The 16,819-nt window shown below is 43.4% G+C and overlaps 1 protein-coding gene across 1 annotated transcript in view; it reads left to right on the top strand.

Annotated features, from left to right (window-relative positions):
- Positions 1–15,167, top strand: part of LOC126188245 (putative serine protease K12H4.7) — a 90,976-nt gene extending 75,809 nt beyond the window's left edge. The window contains exons 7-9 of the mRNA XM_049929804.1: positions 8,100–8,232; positions 11,823–11,992; positions 14,986–15,167. Of these exons, the coding sequence (XP_049785761.1) occupies positions 8,100–8,232; positions 11,823–11,992; positions 14,986–15,092 (410 nt within the window). The 3' untranslated portion in view covers positions 15,093–15,167. The remainder of the gene's footprint in view (positions 1–8,099; positions 8,233–11,822; positions 11,993–14,985) is intronic.
- Positions 15,168–16,819: the final 1,652 nt, after the last annotated feature.

The raw sequence follows: 16,819 nt of genomic DNA, 5'->3' as shown, positions 1-16,819 counted from the left end.
TACAGGCCTGAAAACGTCAGGGCATGCTGTGAATGATGTCATCAGTCTCATGTTGAAGCAATAACGCCCATCCTTTCTGCAGAGCTGCTCGCAAGTCTTGGAGTTTGCTTGGTGGAAATTGAAGTGATGCAAACCGTCTCCCTAGTGCATCCCAGATATACTCTATGGAATTGAATCCGCAAGAGTGAACGCGCCACACTATGTGTACAGAATCCTCTGTTTACAAGAAAAAAACAATTACCCATGCCATGTGACATCGAGCGTTATCGTTCATCAATAGATGTCTGGGTCCACAGCACTTCATGACTATCGCACATGAGGTCCAAAGATCTCGCCGCGATACCTGACAGCAGTTAAACCTTGCCGATGCACTCGTTCAATTTCAAAAAGAGGAGTTCAGGTGCTCAACATAATCCATGCCCAAACCATCATGGATCTTCCTCGACACCGGTCTCTTTCCCCAATTTTTGTGTCCTGAAATCGTTTTCTACGTTCGCTCCACATGCGAATTCGTCGAGAATCACTCTCTAGACCGAATGGGGACTCACCTATGTAAAGAACATTGGCCCACTGTACGACAATACAGGTGGCTTGTTGACGGCTCCACTCTAGACGTTCCGTTCTCTGAAGACGCGTTAGAGGTACACTTACAGCAGATCTCCGACAATAAAGGCCACTCTGCTGGAGCCTTCTGCACAGCGTTTGCCCGATACAACACGTCCACTGCTGCGAAGTCTGATGCCAGTTTCCGTGCAGTACTAAGGTGGCGCCGTCGTGCCCTTATAGCCAAATAACGGTCCTCTCTTTCTGATGTTAGACTTGGTCGGCCGTGCCCTAGTCTTCGGCACACAGTTTCGGTTTCTACAAATTGGCGCCATACCTGATAACAACAGAACTATTCACATTAAGCCATCGGGCCACATCGGTTTTGCGATTGTTGTTCTTCCATTCTTCCTAATATCCTACACGGCAGAGAGTCTGGTAGGCGTCTTCTCTTTACCATACTGCACCGTCTACCACGCTGTACACAGCTATTGTGGATGTGGGACTACCTGGCAAACACTAACGCTTTTGATAGGTGCCCGGACCTCATTGTTGGTGTGGTTGTCCGTTGGTGGGTATGCCATCTTCCGTGCTGAACACGATCATACGGACATCCGATGACAGTCTGTATGATCTTATAGTGAATTAGGGGCAGGACGAGAAATGGCGGTTTGTTTCTTTACATTTGGATACCAGTGTAAACAGGTATTTGTTCTAAATGAGTACTTATTTACTTCTACCTATCGCTTCTATCAATATTTCCTTTCAAAGCCTCTACTTTCTTTACAGTAACTCTCCGCCAGGGATCTAATAAGTAATTAAATTTGATATGTCCACAGAAAAATAAAATAGTGCTCTAATTTAATGTTAGCTGCCGTACACAGAAATTGGTTTATATGGATATTGCAATTTAACTATTAAAATTTAATATTCGCTATCAAAGAAAAGCATCATATTTAACAAAGATTTTCATTCACCTTTAATCACAATTTTCTAGCGCCCAGTACCTTTCAGCCTATAATTTTACAATTTCTTTCATTTATGAGTACTCGTACTTGAATAATGAACTGGTATACAAGTGAAAGAAAGATGGAAATGAAAGAAGTTGTTCAACATAGATGCAGATGCATTGTACGGTAAGATTTACTTAACCACAAGCGAACTTGTCATGACGAAATGTCTTTTACACTGCTAAAAAAACTTCACTTTCATTTGCTATACTTCTAATGACCTGCAAAAATTGAACTGGTGACTGGGGAGTAGTATGATACTGCCATCATGTAATTCTTCTGACATATTTTTTCAACGACCAGGGCCGTTTCCATTGGTTAGATGATGGACTATCATTTATCTGAGTACCATTAGTTCCATTTTTAATGCCATTGTTGGCACTGATACCAACTGTATAACTAAAGTTTCTCACAAAATTGTTTTATATAGGTGTATTCTGCAGTTTTTTCTTTGCAATATCATGCCTTATTTTACTACAAATATCAATGCGTCCTTTCTCTTTGCAAATTACATTCTTTTCACTCCGATTACCTCATCCACCTAAATTCAACATCTTTTACTCTTTGGTCTCCCTTTACTCTTCAGCTTCCAACGCTGTACTGTGAAGACTAATTTTCCTTCGCACTAGTGGAACGAACAGTCAGGCGTGGCATCAACAACAATGAAACGCCATTGTGTGAATGACTGTTTTTCGGAAATTTTGTCTGTCCATTGGACAAGACTATTTAGTTTTTTGACATCAGAAATTTAGTCGAGTTTGCTGTAAAGTGTAAAAGGTAAGTAATTCACATCAGATAATTGTGAGGTTTGTAAAATTGACTTGATTTTCGCTGGGATTTCCTGCAATTGGTGAGAATTGAAAAAGGTGAAGCAAGTTGAGACTGACTGGTGCTGCCTCGTGATAGCGTACTGGGAAACTTCGTCACGAAAGTGTTTAAATGCGCTTTTGGGTTATTTGAGTAACGGGGAACGGGGCTTTTAGAATAGCTAGAGGGAAACTAACTGTGAGTTAAAGAACATTTACAAAATATTTTCTATTTTCTAATACTATTGTAATTATCTATCTCGCCATCTACTTCAGATGGAGAGGACCTTTAAAGGGAAAGGAACCAGAGTGGAATGGGATGATGGGTCGAAGAAGGACGTAGCTGAAGTAGCAACAATGAAAGGACTTCGATACCATAAACCAGCAAAACTTCTGGAGAGCCATTTACGAATTTGAACCGATGTCAAGAGGAAAAACATAATATTATAATAATTAGTACTCTTTTATCAAAAAATATGCGTTTTGTAACCTGGTGACCGAGCTGGACTTCCAAATACTCTTAAACAAAAAGAAGGCTCACCACGAAGGAAATATCAGAATGGGATGGAAATCGATAGATGTGGTGTACATGTACCGAAAAACACGTAATTAAAATTTTAGAAAAATTCGATGATTTCTTAAAGAGAAAGACTTCACGAACTGAGCAAGTCATTAACGCGTTGCTCCACTAGTGGCCCATACGCAAGCAGTTATTCGGCTTGCCATTGATTGGTATAGTCGTTGGGTGTTCTCCTGAGGTACACCTTGCCAAATTCCGTCAAATGGGAGAGTATCGGGACATTGCTGGCCAAAGTAGTATTTGGTAACCACCGAGACATGCATTAGAAACTCTGCCCCTGTGCAGGAGAGCATTAATTTACTGAAATGTAAGCAAAGGGTGGCTTACCATGATGGGGCAACAAAACGGAGCGTAGAATATAGTTAACGTAACGTGTGCAGCGGATTATAATCAAAGGCATCTTGCTAATAATAATAATAATAATAATAATAATAATAATAATAACCACTCCTGGTTGTCGGGCCGTCAGTCAGGTTGGTGGCGTCCAACCACTGTCCAGGGCATCTCCAGACACGTCTTCGGTCTGGAAAGTCATTCACATGAATGGAATTGTCTTCACTGATAAGTCACGGATCGAGTTGAGCCACCATGACCAACAAAGACGGACTATTGCGTTACTGACTTGCTCAACTTGTGAAGCTCTTTCTTTTGATTAAATCATCCATTTTTTTCTGGATCTGTAATCATTTATCTTTACGTGTACCTCACATCTATCGATTTCTATCCCATTCGGATAATTCCTTCGTGATATGTCTTTTTTTGTCTGTTCGTCTATATCTTCTAAAGAGCTGGAAACTTCTTTCGCCGACACAATAATATATTTGGTAGAAAGAGGATTGGGACTCACACAGAAAGATATCCATGGTGCAGGTTTCAAACTAGCTGTCCTGAACAACATCAAATTCACTGGAAAGGCATGGCTGCGAAAGACCTGTGTTTCATTCTGCAAACCCCGTTTCTTGTGAAAACGAGAGGGTCTCTCGAGAGTAAGAGCAGCCGCGCTAAGTAAACTGCTAAACAGTACTTCTAACTTCTAAATCAGCTTCTACAAACATCTTCCTTCATGACAAACCAATTCATACACATAATATGGACGAAACAGGGCTGCCACTCATCAACAGACCTCCGAAGGTCACTGCACATAAAGGAACAAAAGTGGTTCTCTCTTTGACCAGCGCTGAAAGACGTGATATCATCACGGCTATCTCCTGTTGCAACGTAGCAGATTGATGTCTCCCATCGCTTGACACGCCGACGCAAGTCGGAGCTGACTGCTACTTTACCAGTGGATATACTTCAAGCACGAGTGAAAGTGAATAGGTAAATAAGGAAATACTTCGAAAATGGCTCTAACTTTTTCAAGAGAATAGTGTGCCGGAAAAGTACTACTTATCTTGGATGGACATCTGTCGCATTCTTCACTTGCAATATTAGAGTTTTGGCAGGATAATGAGTTAGAAATGCTCTGTTTACACACACTACTGATCTACTGCAGCCCTTTGACAGATGTGTTTACAAGACCTTCAAGACACGATACTTCGAAATGGCAACAAAATGGGAGCAAGGAAATCTCAACAGCAAAATGGGCAAAGTTAATTTCAACGGCAATTTCACTGAAGCATGGGTATCAACAGTGTCAGTCCGTTTAGCTGTAAGGGGATTTTCCTGTACGGGGATCTACCCGCTTAACCCAGATGCGATTGAGGATTGGCGGTTTGCTCCTTCTGAAGCCGTAAGAGTAGTAACAGAAACAACCACACAGAATGGTGCAAAAACCGCGGTAACCTCAACAGCTACGCCAGAAGTCTCCATGCGAGATATTCTTTCTCCTCCACAGTAACCTCGAGAGCTGTGCGTATCGCTCGTCACACATCTCCAGAAAACACTGCTACAGTAATGGCAAAGAAGGAGTTACTGATGTAAAAAGAAGAGAAGAAAGAAAACTTCTGAACCTAATGACGACGGGAAAAAGGGTATCGGTACGAGAAATAGACAGTGTAGATACATTTAAGAAAACGGCTACCAAAATTAAAAGAAAGTTTTAGGCGCCGATTCAGATTGAAGATTCGACGATATGCCCGTAAATGATTCAGAAGAAGAGGCGATGGAATGGAAATGGATTCTGCCAGGGAAAACGGTCAAGTGTTGCAGCTGAAGATAAATGTCAGAGGATACAATGCCGAAAGTGCACCACCTGGTACGTCGGTGCGAGAGGCCACTCGCAGGCAGTTTCATTGTGGATATTGCGCGTGATTTATGCGAAAATGGGAGCATTTCACAAAGATTAGTTTCTGTTAATGTGAAATTATTATTGTGTCATTAGTACTGGTAAGTTTAATTAAAAATTAGTAGCGTTTTAAGGTAAACGTACATCTAATTTAATTGTACATATGTCCATAATTAACCTCATTCAGATAGCCCAAATCACTGACCGAATGGCCCCCCTCACAGGCATTTTTGGCAGTCAAGGGGATAAATTGAATAACGGCATAACATAAACGTTTGACATTCTGGAGTAACCATCTTTCGTAGATACAATAGATTTATCCTGGAAGTATAAGGGGCGATCAAACAGCTTCCGTTTGAGGACGTTGCTCCAGCATGCAACGTAGCGCGACTCTAATGTAGGTTTGGAAGCACTGACATGTAGGTAAGAGATTTATGTGACATTCGTGTCTTTCCAATGTGCATGTGGTAATTGCGGAAACGTGAACTATGGCGATATTATCAAACGCAGCCAAAAAGCAACAACGCGCTGTTACTCTTTTCTTGGATGCCAAAGGACAAACACCGGTAGATATACTATTGGAGAATGAAGAATGTGTATGGGGTAACGTGTTCGTCGAAAACCACCGATGTGGAATGGCGTGGCAAGGGGTGCTGCTGCTTCGTGATAACTCAAGTTCCCATATCGAAAGTGTCGTAATGCAGTAGTTACGCCAAATCATATGGGAACATTCGATCATCCGCCCTATAGTCGTCATCTCTTCCAGTGCGTTTATTAGACCTTCGGCCCCCTAAACTTCTTGAAGGGTCCTCTCGGACGAAGATTGACAGCAGGCAGTTACGGGCTTCTTCAGACGACAGGACACGGCGTTTTACCAAAGGCGTACCTTCAATCAGTGCGTCGGTGGCATGACTGCCTCAATGTCCACTGCGATTTTGTCTGACTGGCATACCTATTCTGGACTGTACGGCCTTCGACTGCAAACTTTTTGATCGCCTCTTACTACTCACCTAAAAGGAAAATTTAGTTAATAATTTCACGAAAAAATGTATGTAGTTGAAGTTATTTCTATAGCCACGCTGTACACTAAATGCTAACCTGGAGCAAGCAAATGCTACCTTAATTTTTCTGTAAACTGTGCTTTTCTTCTATTTCCAGTTATCTGTAACTTGTGGTTTCCTAGGCAACTCATGAAAATCTGTGTTATTAATTATGTTACTTTCTGAGTCTCCAAATATAATAATCCCTTTAGCAAATTTCTACAGTGAAGCTTTTTACTGTTCATTTTGTTCTTTTCGTGTATTATCTATAGCCTCCATTACATTTTCTATGAAAGAGTGTAACAGCTATGCAGAAAGAGAGCAGTCTTGTCTAACATCTCTTTTTATTATAGCTTATTTCTTAAAAACGCCATTACTATCTGTTTTTTACATCGGTTTCTGTTAAAATTGAGGATTTGTCCTTAGTCTTTCCAATCCCTTCCAGTTTTGCTCAGTTCTCGAAACAGAATCTTTCAGTCTACTTCCTTGCATGGCGACTCTAGGTCAATAGACGTTGCAGATGATGTATATAAATCTCGATTCTTTCTGACATTTATATTTAGTGCCAATATGGCTTTCCTCATTCCTTTGCGTTTTCTTGACCCCATCAAGAAAGTTGTGCTCTCAGACGTTGTTTTGCGTTGGCTGTTAGTTTTCCTTCTATAACATTTAACAGAGTTTTTGAGCACAAGATAATGCTCAAAATCTGCCGTTTGAGGAGTCATTTTCTTTTTCTCTGTTTGGTAAACTAATTGTTCTACTTTCGTGACAACCTCATATAATTTTATACCGCAGATCCTTCATCACTCTAGTTGTTAACATCGTTGTGGAATTATGACCAATCAAAATATTATATGTGATTCTTGAGTTTCTCCCGGCGTATTTGATAATCAAAATATCCACGGGTATGCTGCCGGTCTATAGTGTCCAACGGGCACAATATTTCGGCGATCAAACATGTCGCCATCATCAGGTGAACTGACGGACTGAGCTCCTGTGAACGTACCGGCACGGAGATCCGTACGCTATGGCTGCTCTGAGGGAACTGGGTTCGGTCGCGGCGGCGGCCGATTTAAATACCCTCCGCCCGCGGCGCGCTCCCTCCGCCGTCCGCGCCCAGCGCCACGGTCGCGCGGTGGAACAGATTGCGACGGCGTCTGAGATGACGTCGGTGTGATGGCTCTGTCCGCCGTGGTCGTCACAACTAAACGTCTGCTCGATTTACTCTTGATTAACCCGATCGCTGGTTCCCAAGCCTTGCTAAGATTATAGCCACAGTCCCGGTTTATGAGTGTGGCTATAATCTTAGCAAGGCTTGGGAACCAGCGATCGGGTTAATCAAGAGTAAATCGAGCAGACGTTTAGTTGTGACGACCACGGCGGACAGAGCCATCACACCGACGTCATCTCAGACGCCGTCGCAATCTGTTCCACCGCGCGACCGTGGCGCTGGGCGCGGACGGCGGAGGGAGCGCGCCGCGGGCGGAGGGTATTTAAATCGGCCGCCGCCGCGACCGAACCCAGTTCCCTCTGAGCAGCCATAGCGTACGGATCTCCGTGCCGGTACGTTCACAGGAGCTCAGTCCGTCAGTTCACCTGATGATGGCGACATGTTTGATCGCCGAAATATTGTGCCCGTTGGACACTATAGACCGGTAGCATACCCGTGGATATTTTGATTAAAATATTATATGATTTGCAGTTTTATTTCTAATATTTTGTATCCTTAATGTCCACTCAATGAAAACTACACCATGTGCGCCTAACTACTTTTTGAGTTGTTCACATATTGTAGTCTAGTTTTCGTTGACTCCTTTGATTATGCATAGTGTTCCACACAGTTCTGGAGTGGTGTGTCAGGAGATGGAGAATGTGACTTCCACTGTGTTTCAGCGCGTCAGTGGCTGTGGCAGACCTGCACGGAGTTCGGCTACTACCAGACCACGGACTCCGCCAACCAGCCGTTCGGCAACAGGATGACGCTGCCTTACTTCACTGACATGTGTGCCTTACTTTACGGCTCAGAGTAAGTACTCGCCACCAGAGCTACAGGCTGCTTGTTTCCCTTCTCAGTAGACAGTATCCCAGTAACATCACAGCACCTAAACGTCGAGGCATTTCCATTCCTTTTGAAACAGCACGTTACTCGAGGGACAGATATGATGGTTGACGCATGTGGCGTGTCAGGGCGCCTCTGTTAGGTCGTTGAATTATCTGAATTTCAGGCGGAGATCACTGCCTTACTCTGGTATACTCCTCCTCTGCCTGTACCATTCTTGAACAAACAGTCGGATCCACAAGCTAAGCCCCTTTTCTACTTTAGTGACCAACTTTTTTTATAAAAGATTTTCAGGATACAGCCGTGAAATCAGTAGCGCTTAACTCAATCGTTTATTGAAAGTATGTTGGCGATTACTTGAAAGTGTAGCCTCATGGATAGGATAAACTGCATATTTCAGCTCACTTCGTAACAATTCCCAGATCACCATGCTGACAGAGAAAGATAGTCGTTTGCCGTTCCTGTGTTGTGGTCAGATGGCTCTGGAGTATTCAGTTGATCGTAACACCGGTCACACTGATTTTTATTTTCGGCCTTCACGTCATCATCGTTCCTCAGAAAACGCGAGTTTGCTTCAAACACGCTTCTGTAGAGCACACACTGCTTCAAATTCAGATAGTTCAAATTCATATTGTCTATATATAGTGTTCAGCAGTAACGGTTGGCAGATTAAAAGGGCAGGCTAAAGCCAAGGACCAGTCATTGCATACCGAGAACAATACACCAGCAGAACTCATACAGGAGCGCAACCACGTAGTCAGCTGTTGCCAAGAACTGTGTCTCCGCAGGGCATTCAATGGAATACGAGAAAACCATTTTTAAACGGTCACATCATTTTTAGACTCCATTACTAAGGAGTCCATGGAAATAAACATTGCGGGAAACCTTATTAACCATGATACCTGCTACAGGTTTGGATAACACATGGAAATCCGTCATTTCCACTTCCTGTTCTCAAGGAAAACGACAGTTCCACCATAGATGCCACTGTGCGTGTCACGAGGCAGAGTGGATAGCCTTGTTGTTGCGACCAAGATTTTGCTCGAACTGCATACAGTGCGTTAATAAACAGTGCGACTTAAGTCTATGTCTTCTTCCTGCTAGCCATAATGCTGCCGTCAGTCTCCCAGTAAATAAAGGCACTGTTACCATTCGGACCCTTCCTTGTGAAAGGGCAGAGGAAATACGCACTGAAACAGCCAGGATACTGCGCCGAGCAAAACCACCAGCTTGCAACCTGAAGAAAGAAGAGGTACAAGCCATTAAGAATCTCAACGCCGACAAGAGTATATTGGTACTGCCTGCCGGTAAGGGGAATGCGACCGTCGTAATGAAGACCGAAGACTATGAGCAAAAGATCCGAGACCTACTAGATCCGACGACGTACCGAAAACTAAGCGCAGATCCGACACAGCGTATCACCCGGAATACGAATCGATTAATCAAGGCGTCTTCTCTGCCGGCGGACATACAGAGAAACCTGTGCAACACAGCAGCCCTACCTCCTAGGCTGTATGGATTACCCAAGATCCATAAGAACAACGTTCCACTGACACCGATCGTTAGCGCTCCTGGCTCACCAACGTATAAACTGGCGAAACACTTGGCCTCTCTGCTCCAGCCACACGTGGGGAAGACCGACACATACATTAAGGACTCAGGACATTTCATTGAGAAGCTGAAGAAACTGAAACTTGCGCCAAACGACATCCTGGTCATTTTTGATGTTGTTTCGTTATTTACGAAAGTGCCACTCAGTGACGCTCTGGAGCACATCGGTTCCATGTTCCCGCAAGACATCAAAAAGCTCTTCCATGCATGTCTCACCACGAGCTATTTCACGTGGAATGGCGATTTCTACGAACAGCTGGAAGGTGTCGCCATGGGTAGGCCTCTCAGTCCAGTGGTGGCCAACTTCTTCATGGAACAAAATCGAAGCACAGGCACTGGACTCGGCGACTTGTAAACCTAAGGTGTGGTACAGGTACGTTGATGATACTTTCGTTTTGTGGAGCCATGGTGAAGAACAGCTCGGTGAATTCCTGAGACACTTGAACAGCCTCCATGCCAACATAACATTTACCATGGAAGTAGAAAAGGACAAGAAACTGCCATTTCTAGATGTGCTGGTCACAAGGGACGGCGAAAACCTGGGACACAGCGTGTATCGGAAACCGACACACACGGACCGATACCTGCACAATCTGTCAAACCACCACCCGAGCCAGAAAAGAGGCATGATTAGTACGCTCGTAACGAGAGCAGGACGAATATGTGAGCCTCATCACCTCAAACGAGAAATGCAACACCTGGAAACTGTTCTGCGGAGCAATGGGTACTCCACAAATTACATTAGAAGTGTAACAGAGCCAAACACTCGACGAAGTAAGGAACCAGAAAAAGAAATGTCGGGTACGGCCTTTCTGCCATACATTCCCAGAGTGACGGACAAAATCGGCCGTATATTGCGCAAACAGGGCGTAAAGACGATTTTTAAACTGACAAGGAAGATCAAAGAGTGTCTTAGATCGGCGAAGGAGAAAAGAGACCCACTTGCAATGTCGGGAATATACCGTATACCAAGCACATGCGGAAAAGCTTATGTCGGTATGACTGGACGATCAATTAACACCAGGATCAAAGAGCATAAGCGACATTGCAGGTTGGGGCAGGTGGAGAAATCGGCCGTGGCAGAGCACGTACTGAATGAGACCGACCACGTAATAAAATTCGCCGACACGGAAGTTCTGGCTGTAGAGAAGCACTATCACACGCGCTTGTTCAGAGAAGCTGTAGAAATCCAAAAACACGCGAACAGTTTCAACAAGAAAGAGGAAAGCCTTAAGGTAAACGGATCCTGGCTGCCCGTACTGCACCGAACGACCGTCGCAGGTAGCAAGAGGAGAACCGCACCGGAAATGACCGCGGAGAAGCCCTCGGACGTTGGCGCGCCAGGTACATATAGTCTGCGGCCGCGAGCTCGCCTCCAGTTCACCACCGGCAATGGAGGGTGAAGCTTTGACAATGCCAGCCACTCGTGCTGGCGAAACGTCAGAAAAATCATTAGATGAACGTCGGCCGAAGAACCCGAGACAGAAGCCAATAGGCAGTTTGTCAACAAGTGTCCACTAAAGCCTTAACAATTTTGTACTATCTACTAAGTCATTTATATATATTGTGAAAAGCAATGGTCCCATAACACTCCCCTGTGGCACGCCAGAGGTTACTTTAACGTCTGTAGACGCCTCTCCATTGAGAACAACATGCTGTGTTCTGTTGGCTAAAAACTCTTCAATCCAGCCACACAGCTGGTCTGATATTCCGTAGGCCCCCTACTTTGTTTATCAGGCGACAGTGCGGAACTGTAACTAGGTAGATGTGCTGACCATGGTGTCTTTTTTTTTCGGTATTGTTCGTTGCGTTTGGTCTGGGCGGACGTCAGAAGACATCCGTTCAAGGATTTGGGATAGACTGTGCCTCCTAGAAAGGGAATAGGGGCAGTGTAGGTACCCTTCGAGCAACTGTGTCGCAGCGTTTCCATGATGTTTCTGTTTCAGGTACACGGCGGAGCGCGTGGAGGCAGGCGTGACGAATGCCAACTTGCTGTACGGGGGTCGCAACCCCGACGTCACCAACGTCGCCTTCGTGAACGGCGGGCTCGACCCGTGGCATGCACTCGGAGTGCTCGAGGACATCAACGAATCGTCTCCAGCCATCATCATTGAGTGTTAGTATCTCGCACCAACACTGTATTCATGTAATCACCTACAGAGGGGCCCACAAAAATGTATCCCCTGTTTAAAAGCCCATAACTGGCCAACTAATTGACGAAGTTGTCTCATCTTTGGTAGTGTAATAGTTTGTAGTTCCGGCAATCGCAACACAAGCGTCGTATTGAGTTGTTTTGTTTTGTCAAAGGGTTCAAATGGCTCTGAGCACTATGGGACTTAACTTATGAGGTCATCAGTCCCCTAGAACTTAGAACTACTCAAACCTAACTAACCTAAGGACATCACACACATTCATGCCCTAGGTAGGATTCGAACCTGCGACTGTAGCGGTCGCGCGGCTCCAGACTGTAGCGCCTAGAACTGCTCGGCCTTTGTTTTGTCAGATGACAGTCGCCAAATAGTCAGTGTTTTGTTCTTAGTTGCACCTAGTTACTCGAGTAAACATGGCTGGCGCAAGGCTTACATTCGATGAAAGGAAGTCAGTTTTGAAGTGGTATTTTAAGTACGAAAACATTAATGATGTTCAACGGCAACGGCGAAATGAATATCAAACAGAGCCACCGACACGTTTAACGATTCGTCGCATTCGAGACAAATTTGAAGCCGAAGGCTGTGTTAAAGATGTACACAAACAACGAGCTGGACGACCTGTAACATTAGGAAATCAAGCTAACTCCCGTCGTGTGTTACATTTCAGTCGTTCACCTTAGAAGTCTATGAGACAGTGTGCCCGTGAAACTGGAGTGAGTCGCTCAAATGTTCGGCGAACTTTGAAGACAGCAGAGTGGTAGTGCTACATCCCACGATTGCTACACGCAATGAACGAGGACGACCCAGGTCGTAGAATGGAGTACTGCGAGTGGTTTACTAACATGGTGCGCAACGATGAAGAGTTTGCAGAGATGATTTGTGTTGTCTGATGAGGCACAGTTCAAACTCAATGGTACAGTAAATCGCCACAATTGCATCTACTGGGACGCCGAAAATCCGAATGTCTATGTAGACAAAGCCGTGAATTTGCCAGGAGTGGTGTGGGTTGTCTTACCGGGGCTCGATTGGGCCATTCTTCTTTGATGGCGCAGTTACCGGTGAGGTGTACCTTCAGAAGCTTCACACATTCATTTTACCTGCCATCCGAGACTTGTATGGAGATGAAAGAGTTTACTTTCAACAAGATGGTGCCCCAGCCCATTACCAAAGTCGTGTTAGGGCGTATCTCGAGGAAAATCTACCAGGAAGTTGGATAGGCCGTAGAGGTGCAGTGGAGTATCCACCACGTTGCCCAGGCATAACTCCTCTGGACTTTTACCTGTGGGGAACACTAAAGGACGTCGTTTATCGACAAAAGGCACGCACATTGGATGAACTTCGAGAATCCATCGTACATTCATGTGCAAATATCCAGCTGAACACGTTGCAGTCAGTAGTTCGTGCTTCAGTTCGGCGGTATCGTTTGTGTGTGGATGTTAATGGTGACCATTTCGAACACCTACAGTGATATCTTTAATTTGACTTTAAGCTACACTTTCGCCAAAAATGAGACTGTCGCCTGACAGTACGGTATATGAGTACCAAGTTTGATTAAAACCTGCCCTGTGGTTTAGAAGGAGATGTGGAACATACGTACACACACATACATCAGTCCAATTTCATTATATATGTGGATTTCTAACTTTCATTCATTTGCTGTAGAGCAAGTCCCTTACAACGAGCTACTGGACAAAACAATGAGCTACTGAACAATGTCTGTTTCCACGTTAGCAGGACACAGCCAGCTGTGTGCCATATGAAAACTGCTGATGTAGGCATACCAGGTGCACCGACTAAGAGACCATTTGGCCCGCAGTTTCCTCCTCATTGTATCAGAAGTAACCCTAACTAGACGCAACCGGCAGTATGGAGGAAGAAAACAAAACATTATACCCCCATCCCCCCACCTCCCCGCCCAGCGTAACTACTTCATGTCACAAGCCTACAATTGCCGATTGTTCAACTGCATGCTGTCTACATCCTCTACGTTTACATCTAGCGTTCGGGAGGAGTATGGCTATGTTTGAATTCCTCTACCTGCTCATTAAATTTTAAAAATGGAGATGCTGGATCTTCATAGTCATTTAAAAACTTTGTACGAACTTTAGTAGGTAATAAAACATCCAAAAGATAGAGTGTTAGGATGGCACTGTATTAGTTTACACACACAGCACGGGCAGTAAACGAAGTTATTCCCCAGATGAAACTGACACTTGACTTACGTTACTGCGCAGCATGTATCAACATTATAATAACAAAATTTCACTGATATCAACGCCATCTGTAAGCCACGTCGAGAATTTACACACTGCCTTCGTTTGTAGTTACTGATGATTATTTGTATGGAAAGTGTAGTCTTGTAGGGTAGGGAGACGAGAACGGTAAACAAGTTGACACAAGACAAGAATAGAGAATATCTTCTTGCATTGTAGTGCTACAGAAGAATTCAGAAGATGAGGTTAGTAGACAACAACAAATAATGATGAGGTACTGCAGTGAAATCGGGTAAAAAAGAAATTTATGGCAGAAGTGAACTACATGGAGGTATCGACTGACATTGCACACTGTGAGACAACCAGGAAATCTACATCGTAATGGAGGGAAGTGTGGCGGATAAGAACTATAGAAGGAAACCAAAGGTTGATTACGGTAAGCATGTTCAAATGGATGAAGGTTGCAGGAGTTTTGCAAAAATGACGAGGCTCACACAGGATAGACTAACGTTTCCAGTTTATTCTTGATTTGAAAAACCATGTAGTTTGATAAAGAAACAAACCACATTTAACATGTAATACATTGGAACTCGCAGAGACGGTGAAGCATCATCAACAGAGAAGGCCACAACTAAATGCATTGGTAATTCTCGGTGGAGGCCCAATGTTGCACTATCTTATGATACACGAGCTTTCATGTCCCTACTTCATTCCTGGAGGTGACCTGGTGTTTTTCCTGTTTACAGACCAGTCTCACTGCTCGGACCTGTACTCCCCGTCACTTGTGGACATCCCACAGCTGACGGCAGCCCGAGAGAGGATCGCGGAGCTAGTCGCCCAGTGGATCAGCTAGGGTGCACACAGCAGGTCAAGAGTGCTGAACAAATGTGTAATCAATTACTACTAATAAAGCAAGAAATAAAAACTATCTTAAATCCTTTCCAATCCCCCTTATGTACTGGACTTTATCACACAGAGCACTGAAGGGATTGGAACACACTGGAATACGCATCGTCTGTGGTTTGCATATGAAGATTATTTTCAAGTTAATTTAAATGGTACGTATAGAACACTAAACACTGAATACCAAACACGACTTATACAGCGACATTATATTAAATATTACCTAAAAATCGAAACAGCACTGTATTTTATTCAAATCTGGTACTGTCTTAAAACCAAGCAGTCCAACAAGAAACATAAATGTTGCAAGGAAAATATTCATACACACATCCTACATGTACAGTGTTTCATCCCACGCATTGAACCCAAAAAACTTTAGAACATTAGTAACAATTAATGAAAGCATTGTAAATATATTATCAATAGAGAGAAGCAATATTGTGGTGTAAACATCTGTGTTGACTGAATCGTAGTTATTAATAATTTTAAAGCCAGACAGTGCCCCATTAATATTTAATTAAATTTATTGTTGCAAACACATATAACACAACAATAGTTATTCAACAGATAAAGTACACATTTAATTGGAGCTTAAAAATTCCCACAACACAAATAGAAGTGCTCAGCTCTGAATAATAGTACAATATGTTAAGCTATTTTTCAACTACATCAGCGCATCACGAAAAAAGTTAATGAACATTGATACATACATAGTATAAATTGCAGTACTGTCACTGTATAATTTATCTACCTTTACCTTCCTCTTCCTCTTTTGGTGCAACGATTGGATCTTTGACTACTAACCATAATGTTATGAATCTTGTGTTCGATTCACTCCCAATATAATGAATCACCCTCAATCTGCCGACGACCTTGTCTAAATGTTGAAGGAGCACATAGAGTTCAGTGTAACGAACTTGCCTTTGGGATGGGAAACTACCCTGAAGGTGGAAGACTCAATAATAACCAATGTAGCATGATGAAGCAGAAGACAATTGAAACGCCTGCTTTAAATACACATTATGTGCATAAAAAACATATTTCTGTTGAAAAAAGATTCCAGATCATTTACCTATTCAAGTCTCCAAAATAGAATTGTTAAGGCGGAGTGTATCCATAAGAAAACAACAAAACACCGAAAATCGAAATCCACCTAAAGGGCAGCATTCTATGAGTTTGAAAACGAAAATATACTGGCTGAATTTAGATTTAGTAGAAGTGAATGAACCTATAAAAGGTCAATTAATAATGCATCAGTCATTCTTTCTATTAAATCACACAACGTCCCCATTTAATCCTCATACCAATGTAAAGAAGATATTAGTGTCAGTGGTGTTGAGCGACAGCTGAAATCATGAAAACTGACCGAAGTTCCAGAGCCCAATAAAATCCGTATCAGATCCTATATTGCACACGCAGGTGAGGCAGCGGCTGTCTGAAATATAATCTATCACGTATGCCTCGAACAAAAACCGTGCTCAGTAATTGGGACGAAAGCACACGTCACACACTTCTACGAAGGGTAGCCGAGGTAACTGACAAAACTGATATCCAGTAACTTTGACATCGATTTGTTGTAGGATCTTAGAACACATTATCAGCTCAAACCCAAGGGAAATGTGTTAGGACCTTTGCTGTTCACACCGCATACTAATGACATTGCACACAAAATTAATA

This window comes from Schistocerca cancellata, chromosome 5, assembly GCF_023864275.1.
Source record: "Schistocerca cancellata isolate TAMUIC-IGC-003103 chromosome 5, iqSchCanc2.1, whole genome shotgun sequence".
NCBI classification, from domain to species: domain Eukaryota; kingdom Metazoa; phylum Arthropoda; class Insecta; order Orthoptera; family Acrididae; genus Schistocerca; species Schistocerca cancellata.
This window is presented reverse-complemented; position numbering and strand designations above follow the sequence as displayed.